The sequence below is a fragment of the Bombyx mandarina genome, chromosome 13, assembly GCF_030267445.1.
Source record: "Bombyx mandarina strain Sakado chromosome 13, ASM3026744v2".
In the NCBI taxonomy this organism is placed as follows: Eukaryota; Metazoa; Arthropoda; class Insecta; order Lepidoptera; family Bombycidae; genus Bombyx; species Bombyx mandarina.
Window position 1 is genome coordinate 14,361,624 of NC_143220.1, and position 19,169 is coordinate 14,380,792.

Below are 19,169 nucleotides of genomic sequence, written 5' to 3' on the forward strand. Positions count from 1 at the left end.
ACTATGAAGATAATTTTAATATCAGTGCTCGGTGGTCCATTTATGATGTAGAAATGTCATCATGACGCATTGTTGCTGTCAGGTGGAAGAACAGCAGTGGATAGTATGTTCTGTGAGCGGTGGCGGCAGTCCCGAGGCGTGTGGTCCGTGGGAGTCGCGGCTGCGGGCCGCACACGACGTGCTCCGCGCCACGCACCACGCACAGCGCAGGTAGGTACTCCACGCGTAGCCCACTGAGTTTCTCGCCGGATTTTCTCAGTGGGTCGCGTTTCCGATCCGGTGGTAGATTCTGCGAAGCACGGCTCTTGCTAGGGTCAGTGTTAGCAACACTCCGGATTGAGCCACGTGAGCTCACCTATCTGTTCGGGTCTAGCTGGTATAGCCCCTTAGGCTACCAGGAAAATAGGTAAGAAAAAAAAGTACTCCCCGCGTCACTCGTACTCTACCTGTAGAGGCGTGGATCATTCACACTATCAGGCACACTAGTAATTGGTTCTATATTTATTCAAAATAAATTAAAACACGATGAAAAGATGTGCGTACCCAGTTTGGAGTGAAAAGCAATGTACAGCCTTACTACTTACTACACGTGCACTAAAAGAAAACGTCCCCAACTGTTAAGTACCGATTTAACATTTGGTGTGTCTCACGAACCCTCATTTTTACTCTATGCGCCATTTTGAGAAGGCGGCACGACATGAGAACCCTCTCATCGTAGCCGCTGGAAACTACATACCCGACCCAGTAGACCGAATGGTAAACCGTCGATGTCGCCCAAAGCACGTCGTTACGGATCCTCCTGATCCATTAACGGTGCTTTTAGGCACCACAAGCACCGGTCACCGTCCTCGTCGAACCCGTCGCTCTGCGACGAAGGGCTCGACGAGCGAACTAACCCATAGACACAGCCCATTGAGTTTCTCGCGGGATCTTCTCAGTGGGTCGTATTTCTGATCCGGTTGTAGATTCTGCGAAGCACTGCTCTTGCTAGGGTCAGTGTTAGCAACTCTCCGGTTGAGCCCCGCGAGCTCACCTACAAACGTTAGGGCGAAGCTGAAATAGCCTCTCAAAGCTATCAGCATAGGTAGGAAAAAAAATGTTTACTCTAGCTTGAATTATACCTACGTATAAGTCACCGAAAATAACATTAAAATAGCCACGCTACTGTGGAGTAAATGCGCGCACACAAATTGACAAAAGCATGTTAAGTGTTTATGTTTAACATTATTATTTAAAAGAAATGTATTCGTAAATTTAAACAATAATAATAATTCGTCATTACTTTCTTACCACTTTCTTACCAATGTACAAATGTAGAAACTGTTTTTGAGACTATTGTTGGTTTTTGAGACGTATAGTGAATCCACACGGGTCATTCCACCGGCATCCAAATTTTTTTCTGCCGGGAAGTTGCCAAGCGTTACAGTTTGAAAGAATTCCATACCGATGTTTATAATTATAGGTATGTATTATATACCTACCGTTGTATTGTATTCACGAGCGATTTTCTACAATGAAGGAACAACGTCGGGTCGTAAAAATAGCACCATCCTACCTATTTCTGACTTTAGAAGTGAAACATTTGAGAGTCTTAAATAAATGAAGAATAAGTTTTGTTAATCTGATTTTACTTACGATAATCTGAACAGGATTTTATTATTGCACGTTTATGTATTATGTAAATTGTGTATGGCGGTTAAAATGAATCCCCCAATATTTCTCAAGTAGATAGAAAATTAATGGATATGCGTTAATGCGTTGTTCTAAAAAAATTGCAGAAAACAATGCGAAGCGCTTAGTTAGAAGCTTGTTAGAAGCATGTGCTGAACAGATGTCTGAATTGAATGGTTTTGTCGGTCGGTTTTGTATGTTTTTCATTATTCGCAGTCTGCCTTAAAATATGCATACTTGTGTACTACAACCAAATTTTACATTAAAATTGACGTGTATAACTCACGTAGGTATAACTTTTAATTCATTATGACTTTCGTAACTACGTATGAATATCAATATATATCGCCAATGTGAATATTTATTCAAAATAACGTAATCACCGCTTTCTCCGTGCATTAATATGACAAAATTAATGACAAAAAAAAGTTTATTTGTATTGGACAAATATTTTCCTGCAAATACGAACATAAATTACCTTTGTTGTTGAATAATCTAATGAATCACTGAAACAGCATAATTTGATAGTGCCGCATTGCGATGCATCAGTTGCAAAACATTGTCTAATTAAAATAGATATCTTTATACACCTCAAAAGTAAAACAACTCCGCTAAAAGAGATTTAACTGACGGAAATGTGTAAGCTATCCCGATAAGAGTAGTTCACTGAACTCTGTGCTTATGTGATACAAAAAAGTTATGAGGTGACAAAGTTTAAAACAGGTCCGTTTTTTTTTAAATTGAGTTTCCATATACAATATACTGCAATTTAAAATTTCTATATTTCGATGGACACTCGATGGCAAGCACCATGGTATGCCATAAACGGAATTGTCTAAGAAATAATTGTCTCCTTTTTTGTAATTTTCATTTTGTAAAAAAAAAGTAGAACATTGAGAATTAATCAGGTGACAGTCACAGCATAGCAGAAATAACCTCTTAGGTTACAGCGAATGTGTAGGAAAAAAAATCAGGTTATAAATGTGAGTTTTAAACCTAAACCTCTATATAAGCACGTTTTTTTAACCAAATGTCGTAACTTTTACTGTCTAATAGGTCCTAAGAATAATTAAAAAAAATAAATAGAACAATCAAGCTCACGTATAACCTTGTGTTATGTAGCTACAGTTTCAAAGGTTGATGTTGTGAATCCCCACTAAACGATACCGACGACTATTTCTACTGGTACCACGAAACTATTATTCATTCCGGTACTCATTCAATGCCGTTTGGACCATGGGCTTATCTGGCCGTCCACACCAATTCATTTATATCGTCACGGTATCTTAAATATTACATTGGCAAAACCTATAGTAATTAGGTGTCTCTTGGGGACTTAATGTATCTTCTTCTATATCGTTCCCTCACTGCAGAAGATCGCAACCACATGTGACGTTCCTCCACTATGTTCGATCATGGGTGGCATTGATCGCATGGTACAGACTACCACCTAGTGCTTCTCATAACACGTTCCCGGCAGATGGAAGAGAGCCTTTTTTTATTGTCCTTGTAGGTAGACGAGCATACGGCCCATGTAATGGTGAGTGTTTGCCGTCGTCCATGGACTTCAGCAATGCCAGGGGCAGAGCCAAGCCGCTGCCTACCGCTAAATTCCCTTAAAATGGACTCGTTAGTTCTGCTTATATTATGGATACTTTATATTTAATTTTGACCTTTTTACCATCGGTCAACGGACGCTTGCGGTGCCGTATGGACGTCGTTAAGCACTAAAACGACTGCTTTACGATTCTAAGGCAGCGTTCTGACATAGTTATACCGATAATTTTAGATACATTTTGTTTCTGATACTCATTCCTAAGATATCAAAACGAATCCCAGTTGTTTTACCGAACTGAGTTCGTTCACCCGTCCCGCCAAAATAATGTATTAATGTAGAAACTGTATAACTTTTTTATTATTATATTTTCTGATAATTCATTTGTGATCCTATAATTATTTACATTGATATGCGACGCATTTAAGCAAAATATATGTTAATATTTTCTTATTTGCTTCTGCACCGAGAACAAAATTTGATTTGTCCGCATCTTTCGGTAATAATAATGTTCACGATGTACGTACGAAGAGTCGGGCTGTAGTTAGCCAATTATCGGTTGAACTTTGATACCCTAACCGCCTTTAGAAAGAACGTTTATCGCTGCGATACCGTTCATTCACAGCAACGATGCCGTAATCTAAATTAAACATAAAACAGTCTATTTTAGTTAACCATGGATACGGTTCGTTGTATCCGTTTTTTTGTATGAAATTAAACAGACAATGATAAATTAAACTTATTAATAATTGTTAATCTTAAAATTAGAAGAAAGGGATTAGAACATTTAACTTAATAAGATGCATTGCTCACTTTTAATTAAAAAAAATTTGCTTAGATGGGTGGACGAGCTCACAGCCCACCTGGTGTTAAGTGGTTACTGGAGCCCATGACATCCACAACGTAAATGCGCCACCCACCTTGAGATATCTAAGGTCTCAAGTAAGTTACAACGGCTGCCCCACCCTTCAAACCGAAACGCATTACTGCTTCACGGCAGAAATAGGCAGGGTGGTGGTACCCACCCGCGCGGACTCAAATGGTCCTACCACCAGTAATAAATATCTGTAATTATTAGTTACTTATACCAGGTACCCATACATATGCTTCTAAACTACTAGTTTTATTCAGAATATACCTAACATGTGTTCTGAAAGATAATGTTATGTTACTGCCTGCCGGTGCTACAAGTATGAAACTATACAATACGCTAAGTTGTCATGCTATTCAATTTGAAGATAGTTCAGACTACAGTTTTTAGACTTGATTTTTTTAATGCCTGTAGTCGGGTAGTTTGACTGACACTGCCCTAGTATAATGACCTGGTAACTGGAGCCAATAATTACCGTAATGTAATATTATGCATACACATAATATGTCTGTACGCATATGTGTATATCTGATTTTTGGGCCACTTTCTCAACATTTACACAAACATTCCCATAAAGTTAACAATAAATTACAAAGGTGCGAGTGAATAAAGTTTGTAAATCTTGACATCAATTACATTATTATCTGCACTGCTTTATTGATACAATTCGACATTAAATTTAACAACGAGCAAGCTTATTAACCGCCTTCAAAAAAGGAGGAGGTTCTCAATTCCGCTGTATGATTTTTTTTTATGTTCGTTACCTCATAACTTTTGACTGGTTGAATCGATTTTGATGATACTTTTTTATTAGAAAGCTGACGCTTCCCCTGTGGTCCCATTCCAATTTAGTCCATGGTACCATAATGGTATCCATGAGTAAACCATATAAGTCTTAAATTTGCATTAAGAACGTGCGCGACAAATAAATGAATAACTCACACGCCAACCGATTTGGATGATTATTGTTTTTAGTGTATATTAATTTGTTTTGGGATATCTTTTTTTTTCTATTTGAAGTCAGTTTTTGTTAGAGTATGTCTATTAACAATTATTTTTTAAATCCTCCTCTGTATGTGTGGTTAGATATAAGGTATTTCGAAATTAGCTGTACATTGTTTTAATGTAGAGGCGTATCGATAATGAGATTTAGTTTTGGTCATATTTGTGTCATTTTGTCGTTTATTCACATCGCGAATGCTTTATCTACAACGGATGCGTTGGACGGAACAAGTGCGACGAGTCGAGCGCGTGGTATCTATCAAGCTCGCTTCGCATGAAGCCGCCGTACTTTACATAGCCGTATATATACGTCTACTCTATCTATCTATAAATATTTTATGTTGATTTTGAAGAAAAACGCCACCCTTGTAATCCTTAAAAACGAACCTTATAATTTTGCCGTTATTCGACCATATAAAGACCCAACGAGTAGATACCGCCATACCGCCGCTATTCAGCACCGGTATTTTAGTAGTCATTCGTTCCGCTTTGCCCTACTGAGTTTCTCGCCGGATCTTCTCAGGTCGCGTTTCCGATCCGGTGGTAGATTCTGCAAAGCACTGCTTTTGCTAGGGCCAGTACTAGCAACACTTCCTGTTTGAGCCCCGAGAGCTCACCTACACGCTAGGGTGAAGCTGAAATAGCCTCTCAAGGCTATCAGCATAGGTAGGGAAAAAAGTTCCGCTTTGAAGGATGAAACAACCTTTATATACATAGTTGATTCTTTGGTCTTGTGTCTCAGAGCGAGTGGTTACATTCACGTTGAAATGTTTATACGGCAAAAATGAGGCACTCGGTACTAAGTGCTTACCGGAGAGAATGGACACGAATATACATATATATAGAATAGAGCGTGAATGCCGCCACCCACATTGACACATGAGCTTAGCAAATTCTCTCAGGGTGAACCCGTGAGCTCCTTTGCCTGTCCGCACGTAGCTGGAATAGCCCCTTGGGCTACCTGAAAATAGATAGGGAGAAAAAAATGCTCATATCTTCGTATATTATGGCCCCTAAACTTGTTACAAAGAAATGAATTTTTCAGAGAATATTTGTAAAGTTTTTCTGCCTGATATTATATTCTAAAAAATCCCACATTATGCTCCTATCTATCACCTGTCGCCCAGTTTGAGGCATGAGATCGTTTCTATATATTTGTATTATAGTAAAGGTGATTTATTTTAAAATAGTTTACCGGCAGAAATATATTATATAGTAAATATCGGTGCTGTCTAAAAGAAAGCTCACACCAATATATAAACGGACGTCTCTCTACCAATTAACATATAAAGAAATGCACATATTCGTAAAACATCTCTAAAGCATAGTTAACTTTGCGATTTTGAAATGCTATTAAATTGTTTAAAAATGCATAAAGCAAAACCTACTAATACCCAGTAGTCGAACCCAATACAGAGCCGAATTCGAGGATACCTTTTTTATTGGAACGGAATTATAATTAAGAGGAATATTATTATTTTAGAGTAAATATCTATTATATAATTTAAAATATCATATCAAAGCTATTCACTACCTAAATATGTTTTGATTAGCAAATAAAATTTATCAAAAAACTAAACTGTCAAACTGTGTTAGTGTATGTAGTGTGAGTATAATTAGTATTTTCATTAAATGGCCGCTCTGCTTCGAAACATATTTAAATAGAGCGTGTTAGGATTAGCATTTGTATTTACTTTAACATATGCATACATGTTTGGAAATAATACAGGTATGTATCTCAGAGTACGTCCCTGTGCTAAGGGTGTGAGGAGAAGCGGGGGATAAGGCGGGCACAACTGTGTTTCGTTTGTAAAGTTTGAGCCAGTCGAGACGCTGAATTGTGCAGTGAGTCTTGTGCGTAGAGCCAAATCCGCGGCATGGCTCTGCGCGTTCTGCTGATCGTGTCGGCGCTGTTCGGATGTGGCAGCGCTGTGTACAGCCGCGAGCGTGATCGTCAGCGATCCGACCCACGACTCACTGACCGTGCCTGTGAACTCAGTTCTTGCTATCCAGCTACCGGTAATTTACTAATCGGACGCGAAGCGCGTCTTTTCGCCTCTTCGACGTGCGGTTTACACAAACGTCAGCGGTACTGTATCGTTTCGCATCTCGAACCCAAACAATGTTTCTGGTGCGATTCTACCAACGCTACTCTGCATAATCCTTATCTTAACCATCGGATACAGAATATCATCTATAAGTATTATCCGGGAACTCGAGTCAAGTCATGGTGGCAATCGGAAAACGGCAAGGAAAACGTAACAATTCAGCTGAACATGGAAGCAGAGTTTCATCTCACGCATTTGATAATACAATTCAGAACGTTTCGTCCTGCTGCGATGTTGGTTGAGAGATCCTTTGATTTTGGAAAAACCTGGCGGACCTACCGATACTTTGCTCACAACTGTGAAAACTTCCCAGTTCCGCATCACACTCAAAGATCGTTAACTGAAGTTGTTTGCGAGTCTCGATACTCTGGAGTGTCTCCTTCGACAGAAGGAGAAGTAATATTCAGAGTATTGCCGCCAAACATAAATGTTACAAATCCTTACTCCGAAGAAGTTCAAAACTTATTACGCATGACAAATCTTAGAATAAATTTTACCAAACTGCACACTTTGGGAGATGATAAATTGGACAACAGAAAAGAAATACAAGAAAAATACTACTATGCGATTTATGAAATGACTGTTCGTGGATCGTGCTCGTGCTATGGACATGCCTCCAGGTGTTTGCCGATGCCTGGCGTAGAGTCGAAGACTAACATGGTACATGGGCGTTGTGAATGTAACCATAACACTCGGGGCTTGAATTGTGAATACTGTGAAGATTTTTACAACGATCTTCCTTGGCAACCTGCAGTTGGTAAAACCTCAAACGCCTGCAAGCGATGTACATGTAATAATCACGCGACAACTTGTCATTTTGATCCCGCGGTCTACAATAAAACAGGAAAAATAAGTGGTGGTGTTTGTGATAATTGCCAGCATAATACAATTGGTGTAAACTGTGAACGTTGTAGGCCTAAGTTTTATAAGGATCCCAGCTTAGATATACAAAGTCCGGATATATGCAAACCTTGTGATTGTGATCCACAGGGTACAACTGATGAGGAAGTACTTTGTGACGACGAAACAGACATAGCCAATAATAAGACTGCTGGACGATGTATGTGTAAAACTAATATTGGTGGTGCAAGATGTGACAGATGTAGAGATGGTTTTTGGAATCTTGATATTAATAATCCTGATGGATGTGAATCTTGCACATGCAATAGCTTGGGAACAATAAACGAGAGAGGGTGTGACCCGGCGACTGGTAATTGCTTCTGCAAACGACATGTCACTGGGCGTAATTGTGACCAATGTTTACCAGAATTTTACGGTTTATCTGAAGACATAGATGGGTGCTTGCCCTGTGACTGCGATTTGGGAGGCTCTCTAGACCGCGAGTGTGACGTAATAACAGGACAATGTAAATGCCGACCACATGTAACCGGACGTCGTTGCGATCAGCCGATACAAAACTTTTTCGTGGGAGCTTTAGATTCAAACGTAGTTGAAGCAGAATCTAGTCAGTGTGATTCACAAATCGATGATAATGCTATTCAAAGTCAAATATGTCACGTTGTTATTAGAGAAAACTACCCAGACGGCAGGAAGGAAACTTGGACTGGCCCTGGATTCATGAAACTACCAGAAAGCAGCACCTTAGTATTTACGATCAAAGATCTACAAAGAAGTATGAACTACAACATATTAATAAGATATGAGCAACAGTCACCATTGGACTGGAAGGAAGCCACTATATTGGTAAAAAGACCCTTACCATTAGATTCGGATTCACCTTGTGCAAATGTAAGACCAGAAGATGATACTATTCATGCTACGTTACCAGCGAACCAACGCAGTTTTTTGGTAAAACCGTCTGTTTGCTTAGAAAAAGATAAAGAAACTGAAATAAGAATCTATCTTGGTCGTCAGGATGGTTATTCTTCAAATACTAGAGCCACTATTTTAATAGATTCCATTGTCCTTATACCATCGTTTGATGATATACCGTTCTTGGCGAATGGAACAGAAATAAGACAAGAATTTGATCGATACAATTGTGGTGATTCTTATTATTATGATTTAAACAGAGAGACCGTCCCAGAAATATGTAAAAAACATCACGCAAGTATAGGTTTTTATGCCCGTAGAGGTTCACAGCCATGTCAATGCGATCTCACTGGTTCCAAAAGTCACCAATGCGACCCTTACACTGGATTTTGTCAATGTGTAGAAAACATTGTTGGGGCCAGGTGCGATCGCTGTGCACCCGGTACATATGGATTCAGTAAATTTGGATGTAAACGGTGTGACTGTAGTAGTATCGGCTCACTCGATAATTTCTGCGATGCAACCAGTGGCCAATGCAAATGCAGAGCAAACACTTATGGTCGTGCTTGCAACTTGTGTCAACCAGGTTACTTTAACTTTCCGAATTGCCAGCAGTGCGATTGCAATGGGCATGCATTCGAATGCGATGATAAAACAGGAGCCTGTAAAGAATGTAAAGATTATACAGAGGGGACTCGATGTGAAAGATGTGTTGAAGGTTATTATGGTGACCCTCGCTTGGGCTTTGATATACCTTGTAGACCATGTCCATGCCCTGGTATCAAAGGAGATACAAACAAAAATAGTCATGCAGATCGTTGTATACTTGATCCAGAAACAAAAGATGTTGTTTGTGACTGTAGTGAAGGATACGCAGGGCCACTTTGTGACGTATGTGCTGATAATTACTACGGAGACCCGCTGCGAGGTACATGTGAAAAATGTGAATGCAATGAAAATATAGATATTACAAAACCTGGAAATTGTGATCCTTATACAGGAAAATGTTTGCAGTGTTTATATAACACAGCTGGAGAGCATTGTGATGTTTGTGAAGAAGGATATTATGGCAATGCCTTAGATAAAGCTTGTTATAAATGCAATTGTTCCGTTTTAGGCACGAACTTTACGATCGGTAATTGCGATTCAATTACTGGACAATGCCCTTGCCATAAAAATGTTATGGGAATAAATTGCGACCAATGTACAGAAAATCATTGGAGAATTGCTGTAGGAACTGGATGTGACCCTTGTGATTGTGACATTATTGGATCGGTATCCCAACAGTGTAATCCATATATCGGTAAATGTAGCTGCAAACCGGGTCACGGAGGTAGACAGTGCGACCAATGTGAAGAAAATTATTGGGGTAATCCCAATATTGAATGCTATGAATGCGAGTGTAATAGGTATGGAGCTACTTCACAACAATGCATGCGAGAAAATGGTTCCTGTATTTGTAGACCTGGAATAGGGGGTTACAAATGTGACACGTGTGCTCGGGGTTTTCTTGGAGAAGCTCCTCAATGTTATGCATGTGGAGAATGTTTCGATAACTGGGATAAAATAATTAATGATCTGAAAACAAGAACTGAGTATGCCATTGCTAATGCGAGTAAAATAAAAGTTATTGGCGCCACAGGAGCATACACAAGAGATTTTGATGAAATGACGAAGAAATTGTTTGAAATAGAAAACATGCTTCAAAGTGAAAAACATGGGCAGTCCACTGTACAAGATCTATTGTCCAACATTACAAGTATTCAAGATTTACTGACAAAGGCAGAAAATAAAATAAAAAATAGTAATGAACACCTTAATGATGTTACAACTAAAATAAATCTAGAAAATGTTACGTTAGATAGTATTAGAGAAGAAACACAAAAACTTAAGTCGAGAACACTTGATCTGTCTAACAATGCTACAAAATTACAAGAAGCTAACTTAGAGGGAGCACTTAATTTAACTCGGGAAGCCAAATTACGAGCTGTCAAAGCTATAAATGACACCGAACGAGCTCAATCTGTGATTGCAGATACCGATCGCCAAGTAAAAAATACAGAAAAATTAATTGAAATGCAATATAATCATTTCCAAGCAACTCATAATGATAATGACAAAAAAGTTAACGAAACTGCAGAGCAATTATCTAATTTGGAAAAACAAATCCCAAAACTAAATGAAATGATGTGTGGTGAAGAAACAGATTCTTGTGATATCTGTGGAGGTGCAGGGTGTGGAAAATGTGGTGGCATATCTTGCGATCAAGGTGCTGTTACCAAAGCAGAACAAGCATTAGATTTCGCTAATAAAACTGAAAACAGAATCAAGGAACACGAACTTACTGCCGAGGACATGTTTAGATCTATTTCTCAAGTTAAGCAGGATACAGTTGCAGTTCGTGCAAGAGCTGATGAATTACAAAATCGAGCACTACAATTCAAATCCTCGGCAGATAGGGTAACTAATGAAAGTCAAAAAATAACTGCTGACCTCAAAAATTTCATATCAAACACATCGACGATTCCAGATGATGTTAAAGCATTAGCAAATAACATATTGAACTTGTCTATAAGAATCGAACCTCAAGAAATTACTGATCTATCACAGAGAATTAACGAATCCGTTTCGCAATTAACAAATATTGAAACTATTATTGCTGAAACTAAACCTGACCTAGATAAAGCCAATACTCTTAGAGAAAATGCAACTGTTGTTCGAAAAGATGCACACTTAACACTTGAGATGGCCAACAAGGTACTGCAGGCTCTTAATGAAACTCAATCCGCTCAAGAAGCAGCCGAAAAAGCTGTACAAAAAGCAAACAATGATATAGACGCGGCTAAAAATGATCTCGCGCCAATAGCAATGGAAACAGAAGAAGCGCGAATTAAAGCCATTAACGTTACAAATGATGTTGAATCCTTACGTTCGCGGCTGTCTGATTTACAGAAGAACAGATTAAAAGTAGAAAGCGATGCAGAACAAGTAAAACAAGAAGCAGACGATGTAGTTAATCGCGCAAAAGATGCTGAACTCAAAGCCAAACAGCTCCAGAATGATTTTGAAAGAACGAACAAAACCCTAGCCGCGCAAGCAAACCAGACTACAAAATCCAGAGATCGAGCTCAGCTACTATTAGAACGTGCTACGAAGTTGGCGAGTGATACGCAATCACAACTGAAACTGTTAATAAATATGGAAGAACTATATAATGACCATAACGAGCAATTGAACACACTAGAAAAACAAATAGCAGATCTTAATACGCAGATGAATTATTATCTGTCGGAAATAACGAAACGTTCTGATTACTATAGATCGTGTACCACTTGAGTTATCTATGCAGTGGTAAAGATTTCAATTGGAAAAACAACTTGAAATTGTAAATATTCACGTTTTGTCAGTCTTATTTCCACGTCAGATTAAGTTTTACTATTTTAAGGTTCCGGAATTGTGTTGTTTATTACACTTACCTACAATGAAATGTTTTCCTTTATCACTTAAATTGATTTACTTATTTTTATAACGCTTAGATATGTATGTTGAATTAAATAATCATATATAAGTAAACTTTCAGTGATTTTTGTTTTAAATACCACAATATTCATATAAGAGCTTAAAACTATTTCTAATAAAATACGTCGCTAATCCTTTATATTTAATAACAATAAGTTCAACGATTCACTCGATTTGTTGATCCATTATGAATTTCATCTATATTTTCTGTCAGTAATTTCTTTATTCAGTCATAAAACTACCTTACCTGTCGGTTTTTCAGTACTTTATTATTTAATACAATAAAATCTTGTAGTAGCTATTATCAGAATTTTAATATCGCATAGATTATTTTATTGTTAATATTTTATGTCGCATAGGTTATTTTGTTAAATAAATCTTGTAAATTTGTTATACTTCAAAAGGGCAATGCCTAAATCGCCATTTACACAATTATGTAAAATAGCTCTGTTAATAAAAATAAATACTTAATAAATAAAAATGTTTTATAAACGTTTATACCCAATTTTTAACAACATCCATTGTATTTAAATAATCCTCGAGAAAAGCATTAAAAAGTCCAAGCAACCTCGTCATGTTTTTAAAGTAAAAAATAATATAATAACAATAAATCATCATCACAAAATTAAATCAACTTAATAATAATCAAACTAAAATTACTTATAGGAATGCAGTAACTGTAAATCAGATTAATAATCCACAGGCAACGATTCCACGAAAAGGCTCTAAATGACCAGGTTCAAGCAACCAGAGGAAAAAATAATTCCCCTACCAGGCCGAAAGTTCGTGGAGTACCGAGCTGAGGTCCAGGGGCGAAGCCCTGGTCGGGGGGTAGGGGGGGCGGAGCTCCCAAGTACTCACAAAAAAACAATTTAACTGTTTTTTAACTTTTAAATAAACTATTAATAATTTTTTTTTTTTTTTTTATTGCCCTTGTAGGCAGACGAGCATACGGCCCACCTGATGGTGAGTGGTTACCGTCGCCCATGGACTTCAGCAATGCCAGGGGCAGAGCCAAGCCGCTGTCTACCGCTTAATACTCTCCACAAGCCTCGTTTGAAGAAGGACATGTCATAGCGCTCGGGAAACACCGTGGAGGGGAGCTCATTCCATAGCCGGATGGTACGTGGCAAAAAAGACCTCTGGAAACGCACTGTGGATGACCGCAGTGGCTCCAGGTAGTATGGATGAACTCTACTCCGGTGGCGGGAGGTGCGATGGTAAAAACGAGATGCCGGTATCATCTCGAACAATTCCTCAGAGCACTCCCCATGGAACATACGGTACAAAATACAGAGGGAACCGAAGTCCCTCCGCAGACCCAGAGGTTCCAAACGATCCGGGATTATCGACAATCCGAATAATCCGGTAATTGAACAAGAACTGTCTGATGAACTCATCTTTGTTTAATACTTCACTATTAAATCTTATTGCCTTTTGTTTATTTCACTTTTACACTAAACACAATATTGCAAATTACCCGAGCACAACAATGGCGGAGAATTTAGATGCGTGAGAGCAAACGTAGACACTAACGCGCATGCGCACTTGTACCCAGGGAGAAAAAGTTACACTTTCTTCCCTGGACAGCGGGAGGAAAAGTTACACTTTCTTCCCCGTACAGCGGGACGAAAACCGAACTTTCGGCGTAGGTAGGAGAAAAAATAAATTTTACTCAGGTGTCATCATGGTGTAGCTCACTGACATCATAATTCTTATTTTATTTTTAATACATCCCTATTGAAGACTAAATAATAAAAATTTAGATAGTAAAATAAAGAAAAGTAAAACAGCGAAAATAACGTTATAAACAGGAGCATGCTAACTAGTAGTACATCTCTTTAAGTTTTTGAAAGCGACTTAAGAAAAAAATTACTGTGCTTATAGATTGTATTGGTGTCATTTTCAGCTGTGAAGTTACATATGCTTCGCCGTTTAGTCAAGGGAAGAAAGTGAACTTTAGCACATCATTTTCAGCCTTAAGAGTTATAGGAGAATTGTATCAAAAATCTTTAGTCAACTTGAGACTTCAGCCTCATGTCTTAAGATGCCTGTTAACGTCACGTTAATGTCGCGTCGTTGTGTCTATTGCAACCGCTAACCAATTATAATAATTTGAGTTGGATCATGAGCATGTATGTTCGGAGGCTGACTGGTTCCAGGGTACAATGCGTCGCGTCTGCGATGCTTCGATACCCCGGATCAGCGGTCGCGCTCCGCGTGGTGGTGCGTATTGGTGGACGCCCGAGATCGCGCTCCTCCGAGAGGAGTGCGTGCGGGCACGCCGCCGAAGCGCCCGCCACCGCCGTCGCCGCCTTCGCGATGCGGACTTCGCGGAGGTAGCGGCCCGCCTGCATACCGACTGCCGTCAGAAGCAGGAGGCACTGCGGCGGGTCATCGGCGAGGCCAAGTCTCAGAGCATGAAGACGCTCCTAGAGACGCTCGACCAGGATCCCTGGGGGCGCCCGTACCAAACGGTCCGCAAGAAATTGCGGCCGTGGGCGCCCCCGGTGACAGAGCGTCTCCAGCCTCAGCAGCTGCGGGAGATTGTCTCCGGGCTGTTCCCGCGGATGGAGAGGGACTTCGAGCCCCCCTCCATGGGCACGCCGCCACGGGGTGATGTGAGCGGTGATGCCCCTGCTGAGGTGGTCCCTCCGAGCATATCGGAGGAGGAGATTCGTGCAGCCGTGTCGAGGATGCGAAGGAAGGACGCGGCCCCCGGCCCTGACGGTGTTCATGGTCGGGTCTGGGATTTGGCCTTCGGTGCCCTTGGGGACCGGCTCGTGCGGCTCTTTGAAGCCTGCTTCGAGTCGGGACGGTTTCCGAAACAGTGGAAGACGGGCAGACTTGTTTTGCTGAAGAAGGAGGGACGCCCTGCAGACTCACCTGCGGGGTACCGTCCAATCGTGTTGCTGGACGAGGCGGGAAAACTGCTCGAGCGAGTGGTGGCCGCCCGCATCGTCCAGCACTTGGCGGGGGTGGGTCCCGATCTGTCAACGGAGCAGTTCGGATTCAGGGAGGGCCGCTCGACCATCGACGCGGTGATGCGCGTGCGCGCCCTCTCTGATGAGGCTGTCGGCCGGGGCGGGGTTGCACTGCCGATGTCCCTGGACATCGCCAATGCGTTCAACACCCTGCCCTGGTCGGTGATCGCAGGGGCGCTGGAGTATCACGGCGTCCCTGCGTATCTCCGTCGACTGATCGGGTTCTACCTCGAGGACAGGTCGGCACGGTGGGGCGGTGCTCCGCTTCCCCGTCGAGCGCGGTGTCCCACAGGTGTCGGTCCTTGGCCCTCTCTTGTGGAACATCGGCTACGACTGGGTCCTGCGGGGTGCCCTTAGCGCTCCTCTCCCGGGTCTGAGCGTAGTTTGTTACGCGGACGACACCTTGGTCGTGGCCCGGGGTAGGGACTTGCGCGAGTCTGCCCGTCTTTCCTGCGCGGGGGTGGCCTTCGTCGTCGGCAGGATCCGAAGGCTGGGTCTGGAGCTGGCGTTCGATAAATCCCAGGGCCTGTTGTTCCACGGGGCCCGGAGAGCGCCGCCTCAGGGGGCCCACCTCGTGATTGGAGGCGTTCGCGTCGAGATCGAGGCGACCGGGTTGCGGTACCTCGGCCTCGTACTGGACGGTCGTTGGAGCTTCCGTGCTCACTTCGAAAGATTGGGTCCCCGATTGATGGCAGCCGTCGGCTCGCTGAGTCGGCTATTGACGAACGTCGGGGGTCCCGACATGGTGGTGCGCCGCCTCTACACGGGGGGGGTGCGGTCAATGGCACTGTACGGGGCTCCCGTATGTTGCCACGCCCTGACCCGTGACAACGTCGCAGCGTTGCGACGTCCGCAGCGCGCGATTGCGGTCAGGGCGGTTCGTGGGTACCGCACCGTCTCGTTCGAGGCGGTGTGCGTGCTCGCCGGGACGCCTCCCTGGGACCTGGAAGCGGAGGCGCTCGCTGCGGATTACGCGTGGCGATGTGATCTCCGCTCCAGGGGGGAGCCGCGTCCCGGCGCGGCGGAAGTTCGAGCGCGGAAACTTCAATCTCGGCGTGCCGTGCTCGAGGCGTGGTTTCGCCGCCTGGCGGACCCCGCCTACGAGCGACGGACCGTCGAGGCGATCCGCCCGGTCCTCTCGGACTGGGTGAATCGCGACCGAGGACGTCTCACCTTCCGAGCGACGCAGGTGCTCATGAGATACGGCTGTTTCGGTCGCTACCTGCACCTCGTTGCCCGGAGGGAGCCGACGCCGAAGTGCCACCACTACAGTGGCTGCAACGAGGACACGGCGGAGCACACGCTCGCGTACTGCCCCGCTTTCGCGGAGCAGCGCCGCGTCCTCGTTGCAAAAATAGGAGCGGACTTGTCGCTTCCGACCGTCGTGGCTGCGATGCTCGGCAGCGATGAGTCCTGGCAGCCGATGCTCGAATTCTGCGAGTCCACCATCTCGCAGAAGGAGGCGGCGGAACGGGACAGGGAGAACTCTTCCTCCCTCTCGGCGCCGTGCCGCCGCCGTCGAGCCGGGGGTCGGAGGAGGGCGTTTGTCCAGCTCCGGCCCCTATGAGGAGGCAGTCTCCTCCCGGTGATGGTCACGGGGCGACCTAAGGGGGTTGAGACTGCGCCGCACGCTACCGTCACTCTAGCGCGCTGGCACCAGGAGGACGGGACGACGCGTCGGCGGCTGCGGATTGCGATGCGGTCCGCATTTTCGTCGTCGCTGTCGTCCCTGAACATACTGTGGAAGAGCAACCCGGTCAGCGGTGTATCGCGTTCCGACCCGGCAGGCTGGTTCTGGCCCAGCGGGGTATCCCGGAACACCAGCGGCATCGCCCGGGCGGCCTGGTAGGGCCGCCGTACCGCGGCGATTGACGTCGTTGGTCGTCGACTATCGCCTCGACGACCCGTCGGTCGGGCGTCTTCGGGGTGGCGCCGCGTGTCTGGTTGTAGTGTTGACCGCGGGAACCCCCCTACTCTGACCGGGTTTTGACCCCGGATGGAGATCGGACGCCGGGTGTAACAGTGCAGGGGAGTCGTTTAGTGGGTGGGCCCTAAATTCCTTGGGCCCGCGGTCTGCTCTCAACACCTGCAGATCGTTGAGTCTCACATACCCCGCGCGCCCCCTAGGCGCGGGGACATCGTAGGAGGTACGGCCATCGGCCCGAAAAAAAAAAAAAAAAAGAGCATGTATGTACATCATTAAAAGAAACGAAAAAAAAAGGTAATTAAGAATCATCATTTTCATCATCGATTAAGGTGTTCCCTATCCAGATATTATAGTTGTAGTCAAAGGAGGGAGTGAATTTACATCCACTGAACCTGATACCCTGGCTCTCTTAATTCGGTTGTTGCAGTTGCCGTTAACCGTTGCCAATTTTTATTGAAACCCTTCGTGATAAGTATATTCCAATTTAATAATGTAACTTTTTTTCTGAGGTCTCTTCGCTATCTTTATCTGTTTCTCCCAAGGCTAGCAACAGTATAAAATTTGTATAAAGATTTAAATATTTACAAATATCGTATATTCAATATAAGGGCGAAGAGGGCGTCCTAAATACAATTGAAATTACATACCCGATCCGGTGAACCGAATGGTAAACAGTCGATGTCGCCCTAAACACATCATTACGGAGCCTCCCGATCCATTAACGGTGCTTTTAGGTACCTCAAGCATCGGTCACCGCCCTCGCAGAACCCGTCGCTTGCGACGAAGGGCTCGACAAGGAAATTAACCCATAGACACAGTCCACTGATTTTCTCGCCGGATCTTCTCACTGGGTCGAGTTTCCGATCCGATGGCAGATTCCGTGAAGCACTGCTCTTGCTAGGGCCAGTGTTAGCAACACTCCCGGTTTGAGCTTCGTGAGCTCACCTACTAACTCGGTGAAACTAGAATAACCTCTCGAGGTTACTAGGACAGGTAGGAAAAAGATACACTTGAATGGACTGTGTGAAAGTAGATTTGCGTGAGAATTGTGTAAATGCTCAGGTGACGTATGATGACCTGAATGGAAAAAGAGGCCATGCGTGGTAGCCCCATATAGTGGGATAATGGCGAGAACAGAAAGAAGAAGAGTAAAATATAATGTGTTCTCTATCTAGCGTGACATGAATTCTTCGTTTAAGTGCTAGTGCACAGGGCTGTACAATAACTTTGGGAAAAATGTTTCGATTTCGGCTTATTAAAATACATATAAATATGATCGATGCGTTACTCCACTGGAATGAACATTTAAATCGATTTGTTAAGTCAAAAATGTGTAAATTCTTTAAGTTATCCATACTACCTGGAGCCACTGCGTTTCCAGAGATCTTTTTTACCACGTGGCATCCGGCTTTGGAATGAGCTCCCCTCCACGGTGTTTCCCGAGCGCTATGACTTGTCCTTCTTTAAATGAGGCTTGTGGAGAGTACTCAACGGTAGGCAGCGGCTTGGCTCTGCCCCTGGCATTGCTGAAGTCCATAGGCAACGGTAACCACTCACCATCAGGTGAGCCGTACGCTCGTCTGCCAACAAGGGCAATAAAAAAAAAGTTGTTATAAACGCAAATGCTCTTTAGCGAAAGAACTTTTCTCTAAAGAGAAATAGCTCGTAGTTCGGGGGTCTTTTCAAAGCCACGGGTAGGAGCTCAGCTCGGAAGGAGCTTAGGGGTGGATACAATATTTTGTAGGAATACGGACGCTAC

The 19,169-nt window shown here is 43.1% G+C and overlaps 2 protein-coding genes across 3 annotated transcripts in view; both read left to right on the forward strand.

The window, feature by feature from the left end:
- Positions 1 to 19,169, forward strand: part of btv (dynein cytoplasmic heavy chain beethoven) — an 83,502-nt gene that overhangs the window by 23,736 nt on the left and 40,597 nt on the right. For both annotated transcript variants that reach the window (XM_089732590.1, XM_089732589.1), the window contains exon 24: positions 83 to 210. In XM_089732590.1, the coding sequence (XP_089588716.1) occupies positions 83 to 210 (128 nt within the window). The remainder of the gene's footprint in view (positions 1 to 82; positions 211 to 19,169) is intronic.
- Positions 6,896 to 12,980, forward strand: LOC114247646 (laminin subunit beta-1). The gene has a single exon (XM_089732592.1). It carries the CDS (start codon positions 6,977 to 6,979, stop codon positions 12,314 to 12,316), a length of 5,340 nt encoding a protein of 1,779 aa, XP_089588718.1. The 5' UTR covers positions 6,896 to 6,976; the 3' UTR covers positions 12,317 to 12,980.

What these genes read in the sequence shown, in the direction of transcription:
- LOC114247646 (XM_089732592.1), top strand. Translation starts at nt 6,977, where the DNA reads ATGGCTCTGCGCGTTCTGCTGATCGTGTCGGCGCTGTTCGGATGTGGC.